Below are 15,164 nucleotides of genomic sequence, written 5' to 3'. Positions count from 1 at the left end.
CTACTGCTGCTTTGAAAATTGACCATCATAAAATATCCACCCCCCCATACAGCAGACAGTTCTGTGAAACTGTATGCTGTATGGGGTCGAACATTTTGTGATGGATCATTTTCATAGCAGAAGCAGGAGGGGAGCCGGGACCGCACCGCAGAGTAGATCTGCAGGTCCCTGCTGAGCGGAGGGGTAAGGCGACACGAGGGGGCATGGGCGGACGAGGGGAGGGTTGCTAACTTTTCGGGGGGGGGGGGGGGGGGCCTGCAAAATTTTTGGTGGGGGGGGGGGCGGAAAAATTATAGTTACGCCACTGGACCTTTTGTAAATCTGCCCCATAGTCATTAGCGGAAGGGACTTGTTCAGTGTAGACGTGAAGCCACGCTTTCTAAAAATGGAGGCATTGCCCCATTCTAGCAATAATTTCTCTGTTGAATCCTAGAGAATGATAGAATCTGGTTGGTTGCTACAGAATGGATAACACTTCCACTTTTCATTTTTTGAGGCTGTAGTAAATCTAGTCTATATCGGGGGTCGGCCGAGTCCTTTCTTTTTTGTTTGAAATGTAATTTAAGATCTGATGGGCATACAGTGGCTGATTCGGGGGAGGAAGGGGGGCATCTGTGTCCCTATCATTTATTTCTGGATCCGCCTTCTGGTCATACATAAGCATTTCTCAAAATTAGGCATTGCAGGTCATAGGGCCTAACTTGTGGTTCTCCGTCCAGGGTCTCTGAGGTTTGACCAAGTTAACCTAAAGCCTGAATTTGGGCCGGGTGCCGGACGGGGTCCCGACAGTCTGGATCCCGACAGTCATTTATCCAACGTCGGGATCCCGACTGTCATTTACCCGATGTCGGGATCCCGACTGTTTAAACACCAAGGATGTTTGACAATTCCTTATATTGGCCCCATGTTACATTTGCCCCACCTGCAGTGCAAATGGTTCTGTCCATCTGAGAGGGACTTTGCCGGTACTTGTTTCCTAACACGGTGCCTGTCGGGTCCCATCGCATACCATAACTTAAGGTATGCGATGGGACCCGATCAGACCCGACTGACCCGATTTTCGGGGTTTAAAGACGTTCCCCTACAATGTTTAAATCGGTTGCGACGCGACCGACCCGATTTTACATTGTATAGCCACTCTGATGGCAAATTACAATGTAAAATGCCCCCCCAGATCCAATTTTTAATTGTATACCCACCATGATGGTTAATTAGTATGTCAAATGCCCCCCATTGTTAGCGTCACGCCACGATCAATGCCAACCCGAAGCGTGGCGAGCGCAGCGGTACGCGTCCTCGGACCTTTTCATACCCCCACTATCCACATCGGCGTTGAGTTGAATTTATATAGTGTGGCGAGCGCAGCGAGGGGACGTGGAATACATGTGAAGTTATGCGCGTCCCCTCGCGGGGCTCGCCACGCTTCGGGCTCGGTGGCACGCTGCGCTTGCCACACTATATAAAATCAACTCCACGCCGATGTGGACAGTGGGGGTATGAAAAGGTCGGAGGATGCGTACCACTGCGCTCGCCACGCTTCGGGTTGCCGTTGATGGTGGCGTGGCGTTAACAATGGGGGGGCATTTGACATATTAATTACCCATCATGGTGGGTATACAATGAAAAATGGCATCTGGGGGGGCATTTCACATACGAATCAGCCATCAGGGTGGCTGTACAATTAAAAATCGGTCGCATCGTATCGCATGCGATCTGGTCGCATGCGATGCAATGCGACCGATTTTACACACCCGATGTCATATAATCTACATTGGTAGCGCTGTGCTAGGAAACAAGAACCAATTTGCCTTTGCGAGTGAACCAGAACAACCCCCAAGATCTGGCCACATGCAGCCCCGCAAGCAGGTCTGCATTGGACCATTAGTCTTGTCTGCCTGGACTTTCCAAGCTCTTTCAGGTGCATTTCCCCCTTTACACACGATATAAAAAAACTTGCGCCCTTTTGGAGACCCGAGAACATCTCTCTGGATTTACACACAAGACCAGTGATGTTTTGGCACACAATATTTAATACTGTTAAATACACATTTTAAGTTTCAAGGTCTTCAAGATAAGGGTGCGGGGGGACGAGGACACAGGGAATAGGGACCGCATTGAAAAAAAGTCCAACCAGAAAAGTCTGACTAGAAAACATGGCTTGTTGTCAGCAGCTGTCAGGGGATGACCGAAGAGAAACCTGGAAAACATTAGTCAGGAAATATAAACCAGCAAAAAGCAAAATAATCCAGCTCACCACATATATATATATAGCTACATTACAGCCGCCGGGTTTACGTAATATCCCGCGCTACCGGCGCCCCCAATGTGCTGGCTCAGCTATGGATACAGAACCTCATGTTCTTGCTGCGGCCTTGAAATGTGCAAGGGCAGCGAACTCGGGATGGCAGCAGGACGGAGACTGATAACAAGGACACAAAGGGGTCTCTGTGCAGCGGGTGGCGTTAGCAATATTACCATTGTATTATCCACCCCTGACTGTGTGGCGTTGCAGAACATGCAGTGATTAGTAGTGCACCAGCACCCGCTGATGGTCTTCTGTAGACAGGAACGAGTTTTATGGTCAATTGGAGACACCAGGTGGTCAAAATTCTAAATGGTAGTCAGTTAAATGGTCAACAGGGTCAAATAAGTTGACAGCTAAATGGTTGACATGAACTTAAGTTTAAAAGGTCGATGTAAAAACTGTTGACCTGTTTATATTCTTCATGCTTTGATAAGGTTAGGGGCTAGGTGAGGTTTAGGAAGTTTGCAGAGGGTTAGGCCATAGAAGGAATCATTGGGTTAGACACTAGGGGAAGGGTTAGGTGTAGGCCATATGGGGAGGGTTGGGGTTAGGCCAGTGGTTCCCAAACTGTGTGCCGTGGCTCCCTGGGGTGCCTCGGAACACATGCAGGGGTGCCGCAGCTTGTTGGTCCAGGACCAACTCAAATTATTAATGGTTAATTATTTATGAGCAAAACCAGTGCTGGTGGCTGCCAATCATAGAATCTGTACAAACAGAAGCAAATCCTGCCCTTTACCACATAACTGCTGCTAAGAATCGCATATAAACCCAATCTAATAAAAAAATTTTGGACCTAGGGGTGCCATGAAAAAAATTATGATTCTCTAGGGTGCCGTGAATCAAAAAAGATTGGGAACCCCTGGGTTAGGCAGTTGGCAGAGGGTGAGGTTTAGGAAGTTTGCAGAGGGTTAGGCCATAGAAGGGATCATTGGGTTAGACACCGATGGGTTAGGCACTAGGGGAAGGGTTAGGTGTAGGCCATACGGGGAGGGTTGTGGTCAGGCAGTTGATGGAGGGTGAGGGTTAGGCCATGGATGGGGATGACTGGGGTTAGGTACCAATTGGTTAGGGTTACGCACTAGTCTAAGGGTTAGGCCATGGAAGGGGATGGTTGGGGTTAGGCAGTTGGCAAAGGGTGTGGGTTAGGCCATGGAAGGGGATGGTTGGGGTAGGCACCAATAGGTTAGGGTTACACACTAGTGGAAGGGTAAGGCCATGGAAGGGGATGGTTGGGGTAGGCACCAATGGGTTAGGGTTACACACTAGTGGAAGGGTTAGGCCATGGAAGGGGATGGTTGGGGTTAGGCACTAGGGAGTTAGGGGTAGGCACTACATGGTAGGCTGTTGTTGGCAGAGGGACAGGGTTAGGCCATGGAAGGGGATGGTTGGGGTTAGGCACTATGTGGAGATTTGTCATCAGGCAGTTGGCGGAGGGTGAGGGTTAGGCCATGTGAGGGGATAATTAGGATTATGCACCAATGGGTTAGGGTTTCGCACTAGGGAAAGGATTAGGCCATGGATGGGGATGGTTGGGGATAGACAGTTGGCGGAGGGTGAGGGTTAGGCCATGGAAGGGGATGGTTGGGGTTAGGCACCAATGGGTTAGGGTTACGCACTATGGAAAGGGTTAGGCCATGGATGGGGATGTTTGGGGATAGGCAGTTGGCGGAAGGTGAGGGTTAGGCCATGGAAGGTGATGGTTGGGGTTAGGAAAAGGGTTAGGACATGGATGGGGACTGGTAACAATGGTTAGAGTTAGAGGGGGAGGTGTAGGTTTAGGCATCTGGCAGAGGGTGAGGGTCGCTGGTGAGTGGAAAGCATCCACTTACCGTATTACCATGTGGGCCCTGCAGTATTACACTGAGTGCAACTTTGCCGACTCAGGCACAAGTGGAATCCAGACTATTTGTCAACATATATTAGGTCGGCATGGACAATAGATCGACACAAGCAAAAGATCGGCATGGTCATGGTCAACCCATGGAAAGGTCAACAAGAGTTTTTCATGATTTTGTTTCCATGCTATTCACTCTTTCCTACTTTGTCACCCACGTGGGCTCTGCCTGGGAATGGTAAAGTGTGCTGAGCGCAGCGGAGGAACGCGGGACACTAACTGGGGGTCCACCTGCTCATATCCGCAAACTGACACCAAAAATAGGTGAAAATAATGACAACCTTTTCACGTGTCATCATTCTGTTTGTGGCAACCCTTTTCCATGTACAAGTCATCACATGCAATGGGTCATGAAGGGTTAAGGGATGTTCTAAAACATGAGATAAAGGGGCAACGAATTGCTCTGGCCAATCAGAAGGAAGATAAGTCGTTTACCTTTTTTGACGTCTTTCGTGTCACTGGGATTCAATGTCTCCTCGCGTTTCCCAAGGGTGAAGCCCAGGACGCACAGAACCAGACAGTCCGCCGTTCCCAGTATGGCCAGTACAAAGCCCCAGTGTACAGAGCAGGTTCCCAGCTCATACCTGTCCGAGCGGTGGCTGCACAGGTGGCGGATGGCAGGAGAATCCCAACCGTCAGGGAAGAGGACACAGGCCAGGGCCTGGCAGGAGGCTGAGGCCGGAAAACAACACAGAAAAACAGACTCAGAGTAAAAGAAAACCGTTCCCCGATAGATTAATGTACAAACCAGCAAAATAAATGGAATTAAACAGTGTTTTCATTTGTGTACGTGCCCCTAAATGTCTGCAAAGCCTGGTTCAATGGGGAAGCCCAAAGATCGGTCCTTGGCAGGGCTGGTGCAAGGTTTGTCAGTACCCTAGGCAAAACCTTAACTTCCTGCTCCCACCACACACACACACACACACACACACACTCCTCACTTGACTTACTGTAACCCCCATCGCCTCTTCCTCTGAGCGCAGGCTTCTTCAACTCAGGTGGCCAATTAAAATGCAGCACCGGCTGGTGAGCCATTCGGGTTTGCATACCGACAGCCGCTCTGATTGGCTGCCATCACCCGAGCTCTGATTGGCTCAAAAGCCGGTGCAGCATTTTAATTGGCCGCCGGGGTCCTGGGTTCAATAAGCCTGCGGTCCGGGACCTGCTGTGTTCAGCGCAGCGGAGGCAGTCGGGGGGGGGGGGGGTTGCGTTGGGCAGCACTCCCTTATTGGCACACCTGACAGCAGGGGCCTGATTCAGGCCTACTCGCTTGGCAGCGTATATTTTCTGCGTAGCGAGCAGGTAAACGCTGCTCGCACCACCGCCGAACGTACACCACCTGACAATCGAATCCCCGCACTTCCATGCGAGTGGATCATTAGGGTTACACATCCGCTCATATGTGGCCGCAAGGAGGAAAAATCATCCCCATCAAATGATTGGGATGGGCGCTGATGTGACACGCATGCATTTTGACGGGCCCGTCGTGTGGGCATGCCTACAGTTTTTTGGGACGAAACCGATCAGGTGGTGCATTCAAAATCCCGTGAACCCATGTCGACCTCGCGACCTGTTGACCGATAGTCATGTTGGCTTTTTCACCTGTCTACATTCTATATGTCGGTATTTTGACCTTGTCGGGATTTTAAATGTCGGAATTTTGACCTTGTCGGGATTATAAATGTCGGAATTTTGACCTTGTCGGGATTTTAAATGTCGGAATTTTGACCTTGTCGGGATTTTGACCTTGGGCCTTATTTTGGTTCACTCTTTCTGACAAAATACTTCTTAGATGGACAAAACCATGTGCACTGCAGGTGGGGCAGATGTAACATGTGCAGAGAGAATTAGATTTGGGTGAGTAATTTTGTTTCTGTGCAGGGTAAATACTGGCTGCTTTATTTTTACACTTCAATATAGATCTCACTTTGAAATAAAACCCCACCCAAATCTAATTCTCTCTGCACATTTTACATCTGCCCCACCTGCAGTGCACATGGTTTTGTCCATCTAAGAAGGATTTTGTCCGAAAGAGTGAACCAAAATAAGGCCCCTTGTCGGGATTTTAAATGTCGGTATTTTGACCTTGTCGGTATTTTGACCGTTGGTCAATAGCTGTCAGTGTTTTCACCATCTGTATTTTGACCGTCTGTATTTCAAACCGAATCCCCGATCAGTGAGTACCCCAACATCTGCAGGTTTGTGGGAACACCTGGCGTGAAGACATCAATTCAAAATCCCACCGACTCTAGGAGCACTCCGAAACCTCAAAGGTTTAGGTTACTAATGGAACCCCTGCGGCTTTCTATACCCTCCCTGAAAGCCGGGGTACCCCAATAAATGTAGCTCACCCGCCCAATTATATCATCCTTTCCCACAAGCCGGTGACCTCACGCATCTACCCCACAGTCTGCATTGCCCCCTAATGACACATTTACCCCAGGCCTGAGCCATTACCAGCACTGAGTTGAAGCCAGGCGCTCAGTTTGCAGATCATCCCCGATGGACAGAACCACAGCAGTCCAAGGCAGGCTAGGCTGAACAAGACCAGGATCAAGGCCACCACCATAAACCCAGCCGCTGTCTGGAATGGGGGGAGAGCCTCCAGGGCGCCCTGCGGACCCCTGCATTCTGTACCCCAGTCTGATTCCTCGCACACCTGGTACAGTCCGAACTGTCCGCTGCCTTCCCCGCCTAAGACCCAGGACGGCTGCAGAAGAACCACAATATCCAGGATGCCGAGGAGCATGGTGCAGGAAGCCCACAGTACGGTGACGGCCCGGCCATTCTGCACAAAGTCTGTGTCGTACAGGGGGAAGTGTCCAGGAGGATCCATTAATGGTCACCTGGGGGGGGGGACACGAGAACATGACAACGTTAGCAGTCACTAAGCACAGCCTATAGTGTAACGGGATGGCTGGCAATGTCAAGGTCAATCAGCCAACATGCATATGATTGACATTGTCAAAGGTCATCACAAAAAAACGGACTACGATGACAATGGTGGACATATTAAAAGGTCAACATTCTTTTTCAAAAAAATGTCCCCCTTTTTTGGACTTTTTCATGCTTCGCCACCCATGCAGACACCAGTTGGGAACAGTACGCATGGTGAGCGCAGCGTGCCATGCGAGGGGGTGCGGTACCCTAATTGGGGTGATCAGGTGTCATCGTGAAACATGAAAAACGCATGTTGACCTTTCTTGTGTCGACTACAGCCCCAGGCCCATCACCATGACAGCCCACAGTTGGCAATTAATTCTAAGTATTAAAATTGTATGCCCCAACAATAATCAATTTCCTTATTATGGCAAATATTGGGCACTAGGTGATTCATTGCGCCCTACGGGCGCTCTTCACACGGGCGCAAGGGGCTGCGCCTCCTTAATTTGTGACCGTTTGTATTGTGAGACATAGGGTTAGAATTGTATGTAAGATGGCCTGTATTGCAACTTGAGTTATAGGTGAAATGTGTTATATAGAGAGCATATGATGTGGAAGGGGGTGTGTATTGTTTTGTTTAATTAAAAAGCAGTTACAGAGTAAGATGTACATTGATAGTGTGGATGGTACAGTGACATTTGTGGGTGTGGGGGGGTGGGGCTGTGTGTGCATGTTGTTTAGGTGTGTGTGTGTGCAATAGTATAGTAGGGTGTTTCTGAGTCCGCGGCTCCCCACTGGCGGAGGTCACGACACAGGAAAACAGGAGGCTGGGTAGTGATAGGGGTGTGTGGGCATAAGGGGGACTAAAGAGGAGGGTGGGGGACACTGTGCAGCTTCTGCCAGTGAGTGAGGGTCCAGCGAGGCAGCATAGGAGTACAGGATGGTGCCCCTGAGTCAGTGTCTCCTCCTACTGGGTGGGAGTTAGGGTGCATGAGAGCAGGAGGCTGGGTGGTAAAATAGAAATATGAAGAAATGTGGGCTAGGTGACATGAGGGAGATTGCTAGACTAATGAGGGAGAGAGGGAGATTGCTGTTATTTCAGGGAGTCTCCTGCAGAATGCAGGAGGGGAGGTAACTATAATGTAACAATGTAATGTGGGCTAGGTGACATGAGGGAGATTGCTAGACTAATGAGGGAGAGAGGGAGATTGCTGCTATGTCAGGGAGTCTCCTGCAGAATGCAGGAGGGGAGGTAACTATGATGTAACAGTGTAATGTGGGCTAGGTGACATGAGGGAGGGTGCTAGACTAATGAGGGAGAGAGGGAGATTGCTGCTATGTCAGGGAGTCTCCTGCAGAATGCAGGAGGGGAGGTAACTATGATGTAACAGTGTAATGTGGGCTAGGTGACATGAGGGAGATTGCTAGACTAATGAGGGAGAGAGGGAGATTGCTGCTATATCACGGAGTCTCCTGCAGAATGCAGGAGGGGAGGTAACTATGATGTAACAGTGTAATGTGGGCTAGGTGACATGAGGGAGATTGCTAGACTAATGAGGGAGAGAGGGAGATTGCTGCTATGTCAGGGAGTCTCCTGCAGGAGGGGAGGTAACTATGATGTAACAGTGTAATGTGGGCTAGGTGACATGAGGGAGGGTGCTAGACTAATGAGGGAGAGAGGGAGATTGCTGCTATGTCAGGGAGTCTCCTGCAGAATGCAGGAGGGGAGGTAACTATGATGTAACAGTGTAATGTGGGCTAGGTGACATGAGGGAGATTGCTAGACTAATGAGGGAGAGAGGGAGATTGCTGCTATGTCAGGGAGTCTACTGCAGAATGCAGGAGGGTAGGCAACTACTGTATGCTGTAATGCCCCCAGCCCTCTCACCGTACTGGCTCTTTAAGTTAAGTCACATATGAATGACAAAGGTTCCGTGGCTGGGAGAGGGGAGAGAGGAGAGAGGAGAGAGAGAGAGAGAGAGAGAGAGAGAGAGAGAGAGAGAGAAAGATGGGGGGTTCAGGGTGCGCTAAACCTTATACTATTACACAGATTGAAATTCAGTCACAGTAAAAAATGTCTTTAATAAAACTGCCCACAGGGCATAGCAGTATACAATGAAGGTTATAGTAGTACAATTTCAGTGAATTGATAACAACGAGTATCCTCTTATACAATATACATTATAATGTAGGCGGATATTGCAGTTTGCCCATTAGAACTACAAGATATATATATCTTGTAGTGCAGCACTCCAAGAGAGAGCTGAATGCTATAGAAATTAAATGAGACGGTGCCCTCCAGGTGACAGTGTTTCTTCAAGATTCTTCTAGCACCTTAATAAAGGCTCTGAAACGATGGCTAAAATTCCATGCCTGGTGTCTTTTTATACGAGTGTCGCCATCCCCCGTACCTATATATATATATATATATATATATATATATGTATATATATATATATATATATATATATATACATACACAGACAGATATGAGATCCCAGCACCTGCCTCCTCCAGTGTACAGGTGTAGCATGCAGACATGCAGTAAGCACGCAGAGCAATTGCAGAGCTCATGCACAGCCCACCCCGATTGCTCTGCGCCCTGTTATGTATGATGGCAGCGATGCTCACCCTGATCTTCCCCTGTAGTCAGAGCATGGCTCATGCAGTATATTCTGTGTTATCCATGGCAGCAGCATCAGTGAGCGGACTCTGCTCCTCCCCCACTCTGCAGCTCAGAGCCCCCTCCCTACTGTGTGCTCCTGTGTGACCACTCCAACCCCTCGCGTACACCGTTCCTATAGCAGCCCCTCACTCACAGTGTCCCTATGGCAGCCCCTCAATGACATCATCCCTATGGCAGCCCCTCGCTCACACCGTTCCTATGGAAGCCCCTCACTCGCACCGTCCCTATGGCAGCCCCTCACTCGCACTGTTCCTATGGCAGCCCCTCACTAACATCATCCCTATGGCAGCCCCTCACTCACATCCTTCCAATGGCAGCCCCTCACTCGCACTATTCCTATGGCAGCCCCTCACTCGGACCCTTCCTATGGCAGCCCCTCACTCACACTATTTCAAAGGCAGCCCCTTACTCACACCGTTCCTATGGCAGCCCCTCACTCGGACCGTCCCTATGGCAGCCCCTCACTCACACCCTTCCTATAGCAGCCCCTCACTCGCGCCGTCCCTAAGGCAGCCCCTCACTCACACCATGCCTAATGGTGTGTACACACGGGGGCGATTTTTGCTAATATCGCGGGCAATATGGTCGATGAGTGACCATATTGCCTGCGATGGGAGTGTGCACCGGCGATATATCACCGGGTGCACGCTCTTTTTTCCCCGTAGTGATCGCTGGTCGCAGGAACATGCTCCTGCGACCAGCTGATTTCTACTGCCAGGCTCCCCCGGCAGTTTCTTTTTCATCAGCGACCATCTCTGGTCGCTGATGTAAATGGGATACTGAGCGATATATCGCTGAACGATGTGTCGCCCCGTGTGTACACAGCTTAAGACAGACCCTCTCTCACTAACTCTATTCCTATGGCAGCCCCTCACTCGCACTATTCCTATGGCAGTCCCTCACTCGCACTATTCCTATGGCAGCCCCTCACTCGCACACTTCCTATGGCAGCCCCTCGCTCACACCCTTCCTACGGCAGCCCCTCGCTCACACCCTTCCTACCGCAGCCCCTCACTCGCACCGTCCCTACGGCAGCCCCTCACTCGCACCATCCCTACGGCAGCCCCTCACTCACACTATTCCTACGGCAGCCCCTCACTCACACCATTCCTACGGCAGCCCCTCACTCACACCGTTCCTACGGCAGCCCCTCACTCACACCGTTCCTACGGCAGCCCCTCACTCACACCGTTCCTACGGCAGCCCCTCACTCACACCGTTCCTACGGCAGCCCCTCACTCACACCGTTCCTACGGCAGCCCCTCACTCACACCGTTCCTACGGCAGCCCCTCACTCACACCGTTCCTACGGCAGCCCCTCACTCACACCGTTCCTACGGCAGCCCCTCACTCACACCGTTCCTACGGCAGCCCCTCACTCACACCGTTCCTACGGCAGCCCCTCACTCACACCGTTCCTACGGCAGCCCCTCACTCACACCGTTCCTACGGCAGCCCCTCACTCACACCGTTCCTACGGCAGCCCCTCACTCACACCGTTCCTACGGCAGCCCCTCACTCACACCGTTCCTATGGCAGTCCCTCACTCGCACTATTCCTATGGCAGCCCCTCACTCGCACTATTCCTATGGCAGCCCCTCACTCGCACCATCCCTATGGCAGTCCCTCACTCACACCGTCCCTATGGCAGTCCCTCACTCACACCGTCCCTATGGCAGTCCCTCACTCACACCGTCCCTATGGCAGCCCCTCACTCACACCATCCTATGGCAGCCCCTCACTCGCACCGTCCCTATGGCAGTCCCTCACTCACACCGTCCCTATGGCAGTCCCTCACTCGCACTATTCCTATGGCAGCCCCTCACTCGCACTATTCCTATGGCAGCCCCTCACTCGCACTATTCCTATGGCAGCCTCTCACTCGCACTATTCCTATGGCAGCCCCTTACTCACACTATTCCTATGGCAGTCCCTCACTCACACCGTCCCTATGGCAGTCCCTCACTCGCACTATTCCTATGGCAGCCCCTCACTCGCACTATTCCTATGGCAGCCCCTCACTCGCACTATTCCTATGGCAGCCCCTCACTCGCACTATTCCTATGGCAGCCCCTCACTCACACCATTCCTATGGCAGCCCCTCACTCACACCATTCCTATGGCAGCGCCTCACTCGCAGTGTCCCTAAATTTGCATCTCCAACCAGTCACCCACCTCCTCCGTTTTCTCCACCATTGCAGTCCAGGTTTTAAGGAGATCCATGCTTGAGCACAGATAACAATAGGTACCTTAGTCGAAGAAAGGAAACTAATGACATTTTGCACTGACAGCAGCAATGACTGGAGGGGGTTATTCAGACCTGATTGCATGGCTGAGCATTTATGGACCAGGTAACAGACTGCGCATTTCTACAGCCCGTAGCATGCATGCGCGAGGCCGTCCTGGATAAAATCCTGACACTTTTTTCATCGCTGGGGTCAGGGTGATTGACAGGAAGCTGGTGTTTGTGGGTGGTAACCTTCTGTTTTCTGGCAATGTCAGGGAAAACACAGGTGTGCACAGGAGTGTTAGGGAAAGTCATGTGACGTTAGCTCCGCCCCCAATCAGCCTGTTTCTATCGCAGCCACTGAGTAAGTCCTAGGCTACGCACAGACTGCGCACACTGGGGAATAGTCCAATGGTGAGCGGCTGCAGATGGATTTGCAGCGAATCGCCAATCCAGTTACTTTTTGCAAGCCATGCTCAGCAAATCACAGGTTTGCACAGATAGCAGGACTCTGCAAAGTAGCAGCATTGTGATCAGTCCTCACCCCTTCGGGACAATGCCAGTCTCTGTCAGTTCACTCTCCTCTTCCTCTGAATCCGAAACTTCCGTCGGAAACCTGTGTTGTAGTAACAGCAGCACTGTCTGCATGTAATGTCAGTATTAGCCAGACTAGAGAGGATGAGGACTGGAGCGATACAACAACCACACTACTACGCTTAATGGACGGACAGAGATCCCCCCCCCACTATTTATCTAATACAAGGACCCCCTGCTACTAAAACGCAGTAGACGGACAATGACAAAAAGTAGACATTAAAATGTCAACGTGAGATTTCCTGGTTTTTTTGAAGTGTCAATATCAACACGGGAACAAACATAGGTCTTCGCACTTTTGTAACTATTGACCTAGTAACAGTCTACCTGGATATTTTCTGTGAGCAACCCTGATATCACCAGAGAGTGAGGGTTGCGGGCTGTTGCGATATTGTGAGTTGTACAGCACCACAAATAACATTTACTGCACAGAATTACCCAGACAACAAATTTATTCAGATTATTGATCGATTTACAAAGTAATAATAATAATAATACAACAGAAAGCTTGCAAACAGCAGGAGCAGCTAACACATTAGGTGTGTACGTGTGTTGCCTACCTAGTGATCAAATTAAATTATTACGCAATGCAAGTTAAAACATTTCAACCAATTTCATTTTGGGTGGGTTCCCTAAGACTCATCATTCAAATGTATTTAGCAGGGTCCCAGCCCTTACATACACCTGGGACCACTGCTAATCACCTTCAATGCTCCTAGGGGGCGGGACTCTGGGTACTGCCCCGCCTCTGCATACTAGTAGTGGGTAAGGATTTAGAAAAACTGGAAAACTATTTAGTAAGTGTACAGTATATCCCTTGCCCCCCCACTAAAGACTTACTGTACGGGAGCGCTGTAATCTGATAAATAAAACGAAAAGTCCCTTAACCCTTTGAGTGCCAATTGAATTTGTCAAAATTGGTGTGAAAATTGCCATTTTTATTCATCATAATGACCTGTAACGTTTGCCTTTATATTGGAAATATCATCTTTTATTACACAACATTTTTTATTTGAATTTATAAAGCAAATGTGAGCGACGCTGGCATTATATATTTTATACATCTCTCACAGAGATGTCGGTACTCAAAGGGTTAAATGGCAGCTAATAATAAATACACACAATGACACGGGTTGCGTGCAGTTGTCAATGGAAACGCTGAGGACAGAATCCTGTCATTATGACATTCTGTATTATTGCCCATCTTAGACTGAGTAGCATCAGTCCTGATGGTTACAGGTCGGAAGTCTACGCTGCTTAGGAAAGACATTATTCTAAATCAGGCATGTCCAAACTATGGCCCTCCAGCTGTTGTGAAACTACAAGTCCCATCATGCCTTGCCCCAGTTTTGTTATTAGGGAATGCTAAAACTATGGCAAGGCATGCTGGGATGTGTAGTTTCACAACAGCTGGAGGGCCACAGTTTGGACATGCCTGTTCTAAATTCTCTGACATTAGTTATCACGTGAACACCTCCCGGCACGATTCTCAAACCGCTCAGCTGACAGTGACATCAGAGGGTAATTCATGGTAGCAGGCGTCCAAGATTGGGCCGACATATACAAGATTACCCTGGCGCAGAAAAAGGAGCCGCCACCAGAGGGAGCTAAGAACATCGCTCACTTCTACTTGGAGATCACCAAACAGTGAGTTATTTTACACAATGTGCTGCGGTACTTGTGTAGTTTCATGGCGCCGTGCTACTTCCGGGTTCTACGCTCGCCACAAAATATGTAAAAAAAAGTAACTTAACTCAATGCCCACATGGATAGTTCATACCCCCACTATCCATGTTGGCATGGAGTCGATTTTAAATAGCGTGGCGAGCGTAGCGAGCCACCGAGCCCCGCATACTGGCGCCGTGAAACTACACGAGTACCTGTGCTGCTACCTGCCTCATATCACACACAACCTGACCGCGTTTCAGCCCCTCAGACGCCACCCGAACAGGCAATAACCAAGCACCATCAGTTTGTACAACATACATGTCAGATTGGGATAAAACATGAAATAATGTCAAGAAAGGAGGGAGTCGGGATAGGGGCCAAGTGCTAGAAGTGTCCAGTTGTGGCCCCCAATAGTGATTGGAAGGTAGCACGTGTCAGTAAGTTAGACAGATATACAGAATGCTGTGAATGGATTCATCGCTGGAACCAATCCTGCAGCTGCTCTACCCATCATATAATATTATATACCCCACTCATATATAAAAAGGAGAATCCCATGGACAGGTTACAGAGGAATCTCTAGCGGTGGGAACCTCTGGTGTGGTTACCGCGGGGAACGCGCACTGTAGAGGTCTTCAAGGCGGCCCGCGGGACGCTTAGCCTCCAGGCATTTCCTCGCCGAACTTGGAGTAGTAGGCGGACTGTTTGGCTGGAGTCAGAACCTGTGTGAGACAGACATAGGATGCTCAGTGTAGGTGCTGTACTAGGGATCAGACTCTGACATCAGGTCTAAAGTGCACCTACCATCTACACAGGAGCGGGTGCCAACGGCTATTGGACTAAACCTACGTTCTAATGAGGAACATCAATAGCAGCCAGTGACATAATGAGGTAGGGAACATCAGGG

The 15,164-nt window shown here is 49.9% G+C and overlaps 2 protein-coding genes across 3 annotated transcripts in view; both read right to left on the bottom strand.

Annotated features, from left to right (window-relative positions):
* Positions 1-2,010: 2,010 nt before the first annotated feature.
* On the bottom strand, positions 2,011-9,849 carry LOC146037214 (LHFPL tetraspan subfamily member 3 protein-like). The gene is made up of 4 exons (XM_083161208.1): positions 9,714-9,849; positions 6,657-7,045; positions 4,635-4,871; positions 2,011-2,197 (listed from the first exon to the last, which is right to left on the bottom strand). Exons 2-4 carry the CDS (start codon positions 7,033-7,035, stop codon positions 2,175-2,177), a joined length of 639 nt encoding a protein of 212 aa, XP_083017334.1. The 5' UTR covers positions 7,036-7,045; positions 9,714-9,849; the 3' UTR covers positions 2,011-2,174.
* A 3,174-nt stretch (positions 9,850-13,023) lies between these two features.
* HDAC6 (histone deacetylase 6) overlaps positions 13,024-15,164 on the bottom strand; it is a 34,256-nt gene continuing 32,115 nt past the window's right edge. For both annotated transcript variants that reach the window (XM_083161206.1, XM_083161207.1), the window contains exon 28: positions 13,024-14,979. In XM_083161206.1, the coding sequence (XP_083017332.1) occupies positions 14,914-14,979 (66 nt within the window). In that variant the 3' untranslated portion in view covers positions 13,024-14,913. The remainder of the gene's footprint in view (positions 14,980-15,164) is intronic.

The sequence above is a fragment of the Crinia signifera genome, chromosome 9 (genome assembly GCF_055691185.1).
Source record: "Crinia signifera chromosome 9, ASM5569118v1, whole genome shotgun sequence".
Lineage (NCBI taxonomy): Eukaryota > Metazoa > Chordata > Amphibia > Anura > Myobatrachidae > Crinia > Crinia signifera.
The sequence above is the reverse complement of the archived record's forward strand: the minus strand, read 5'-3'. Positions and strand labels throughout refer to the sequence as shown.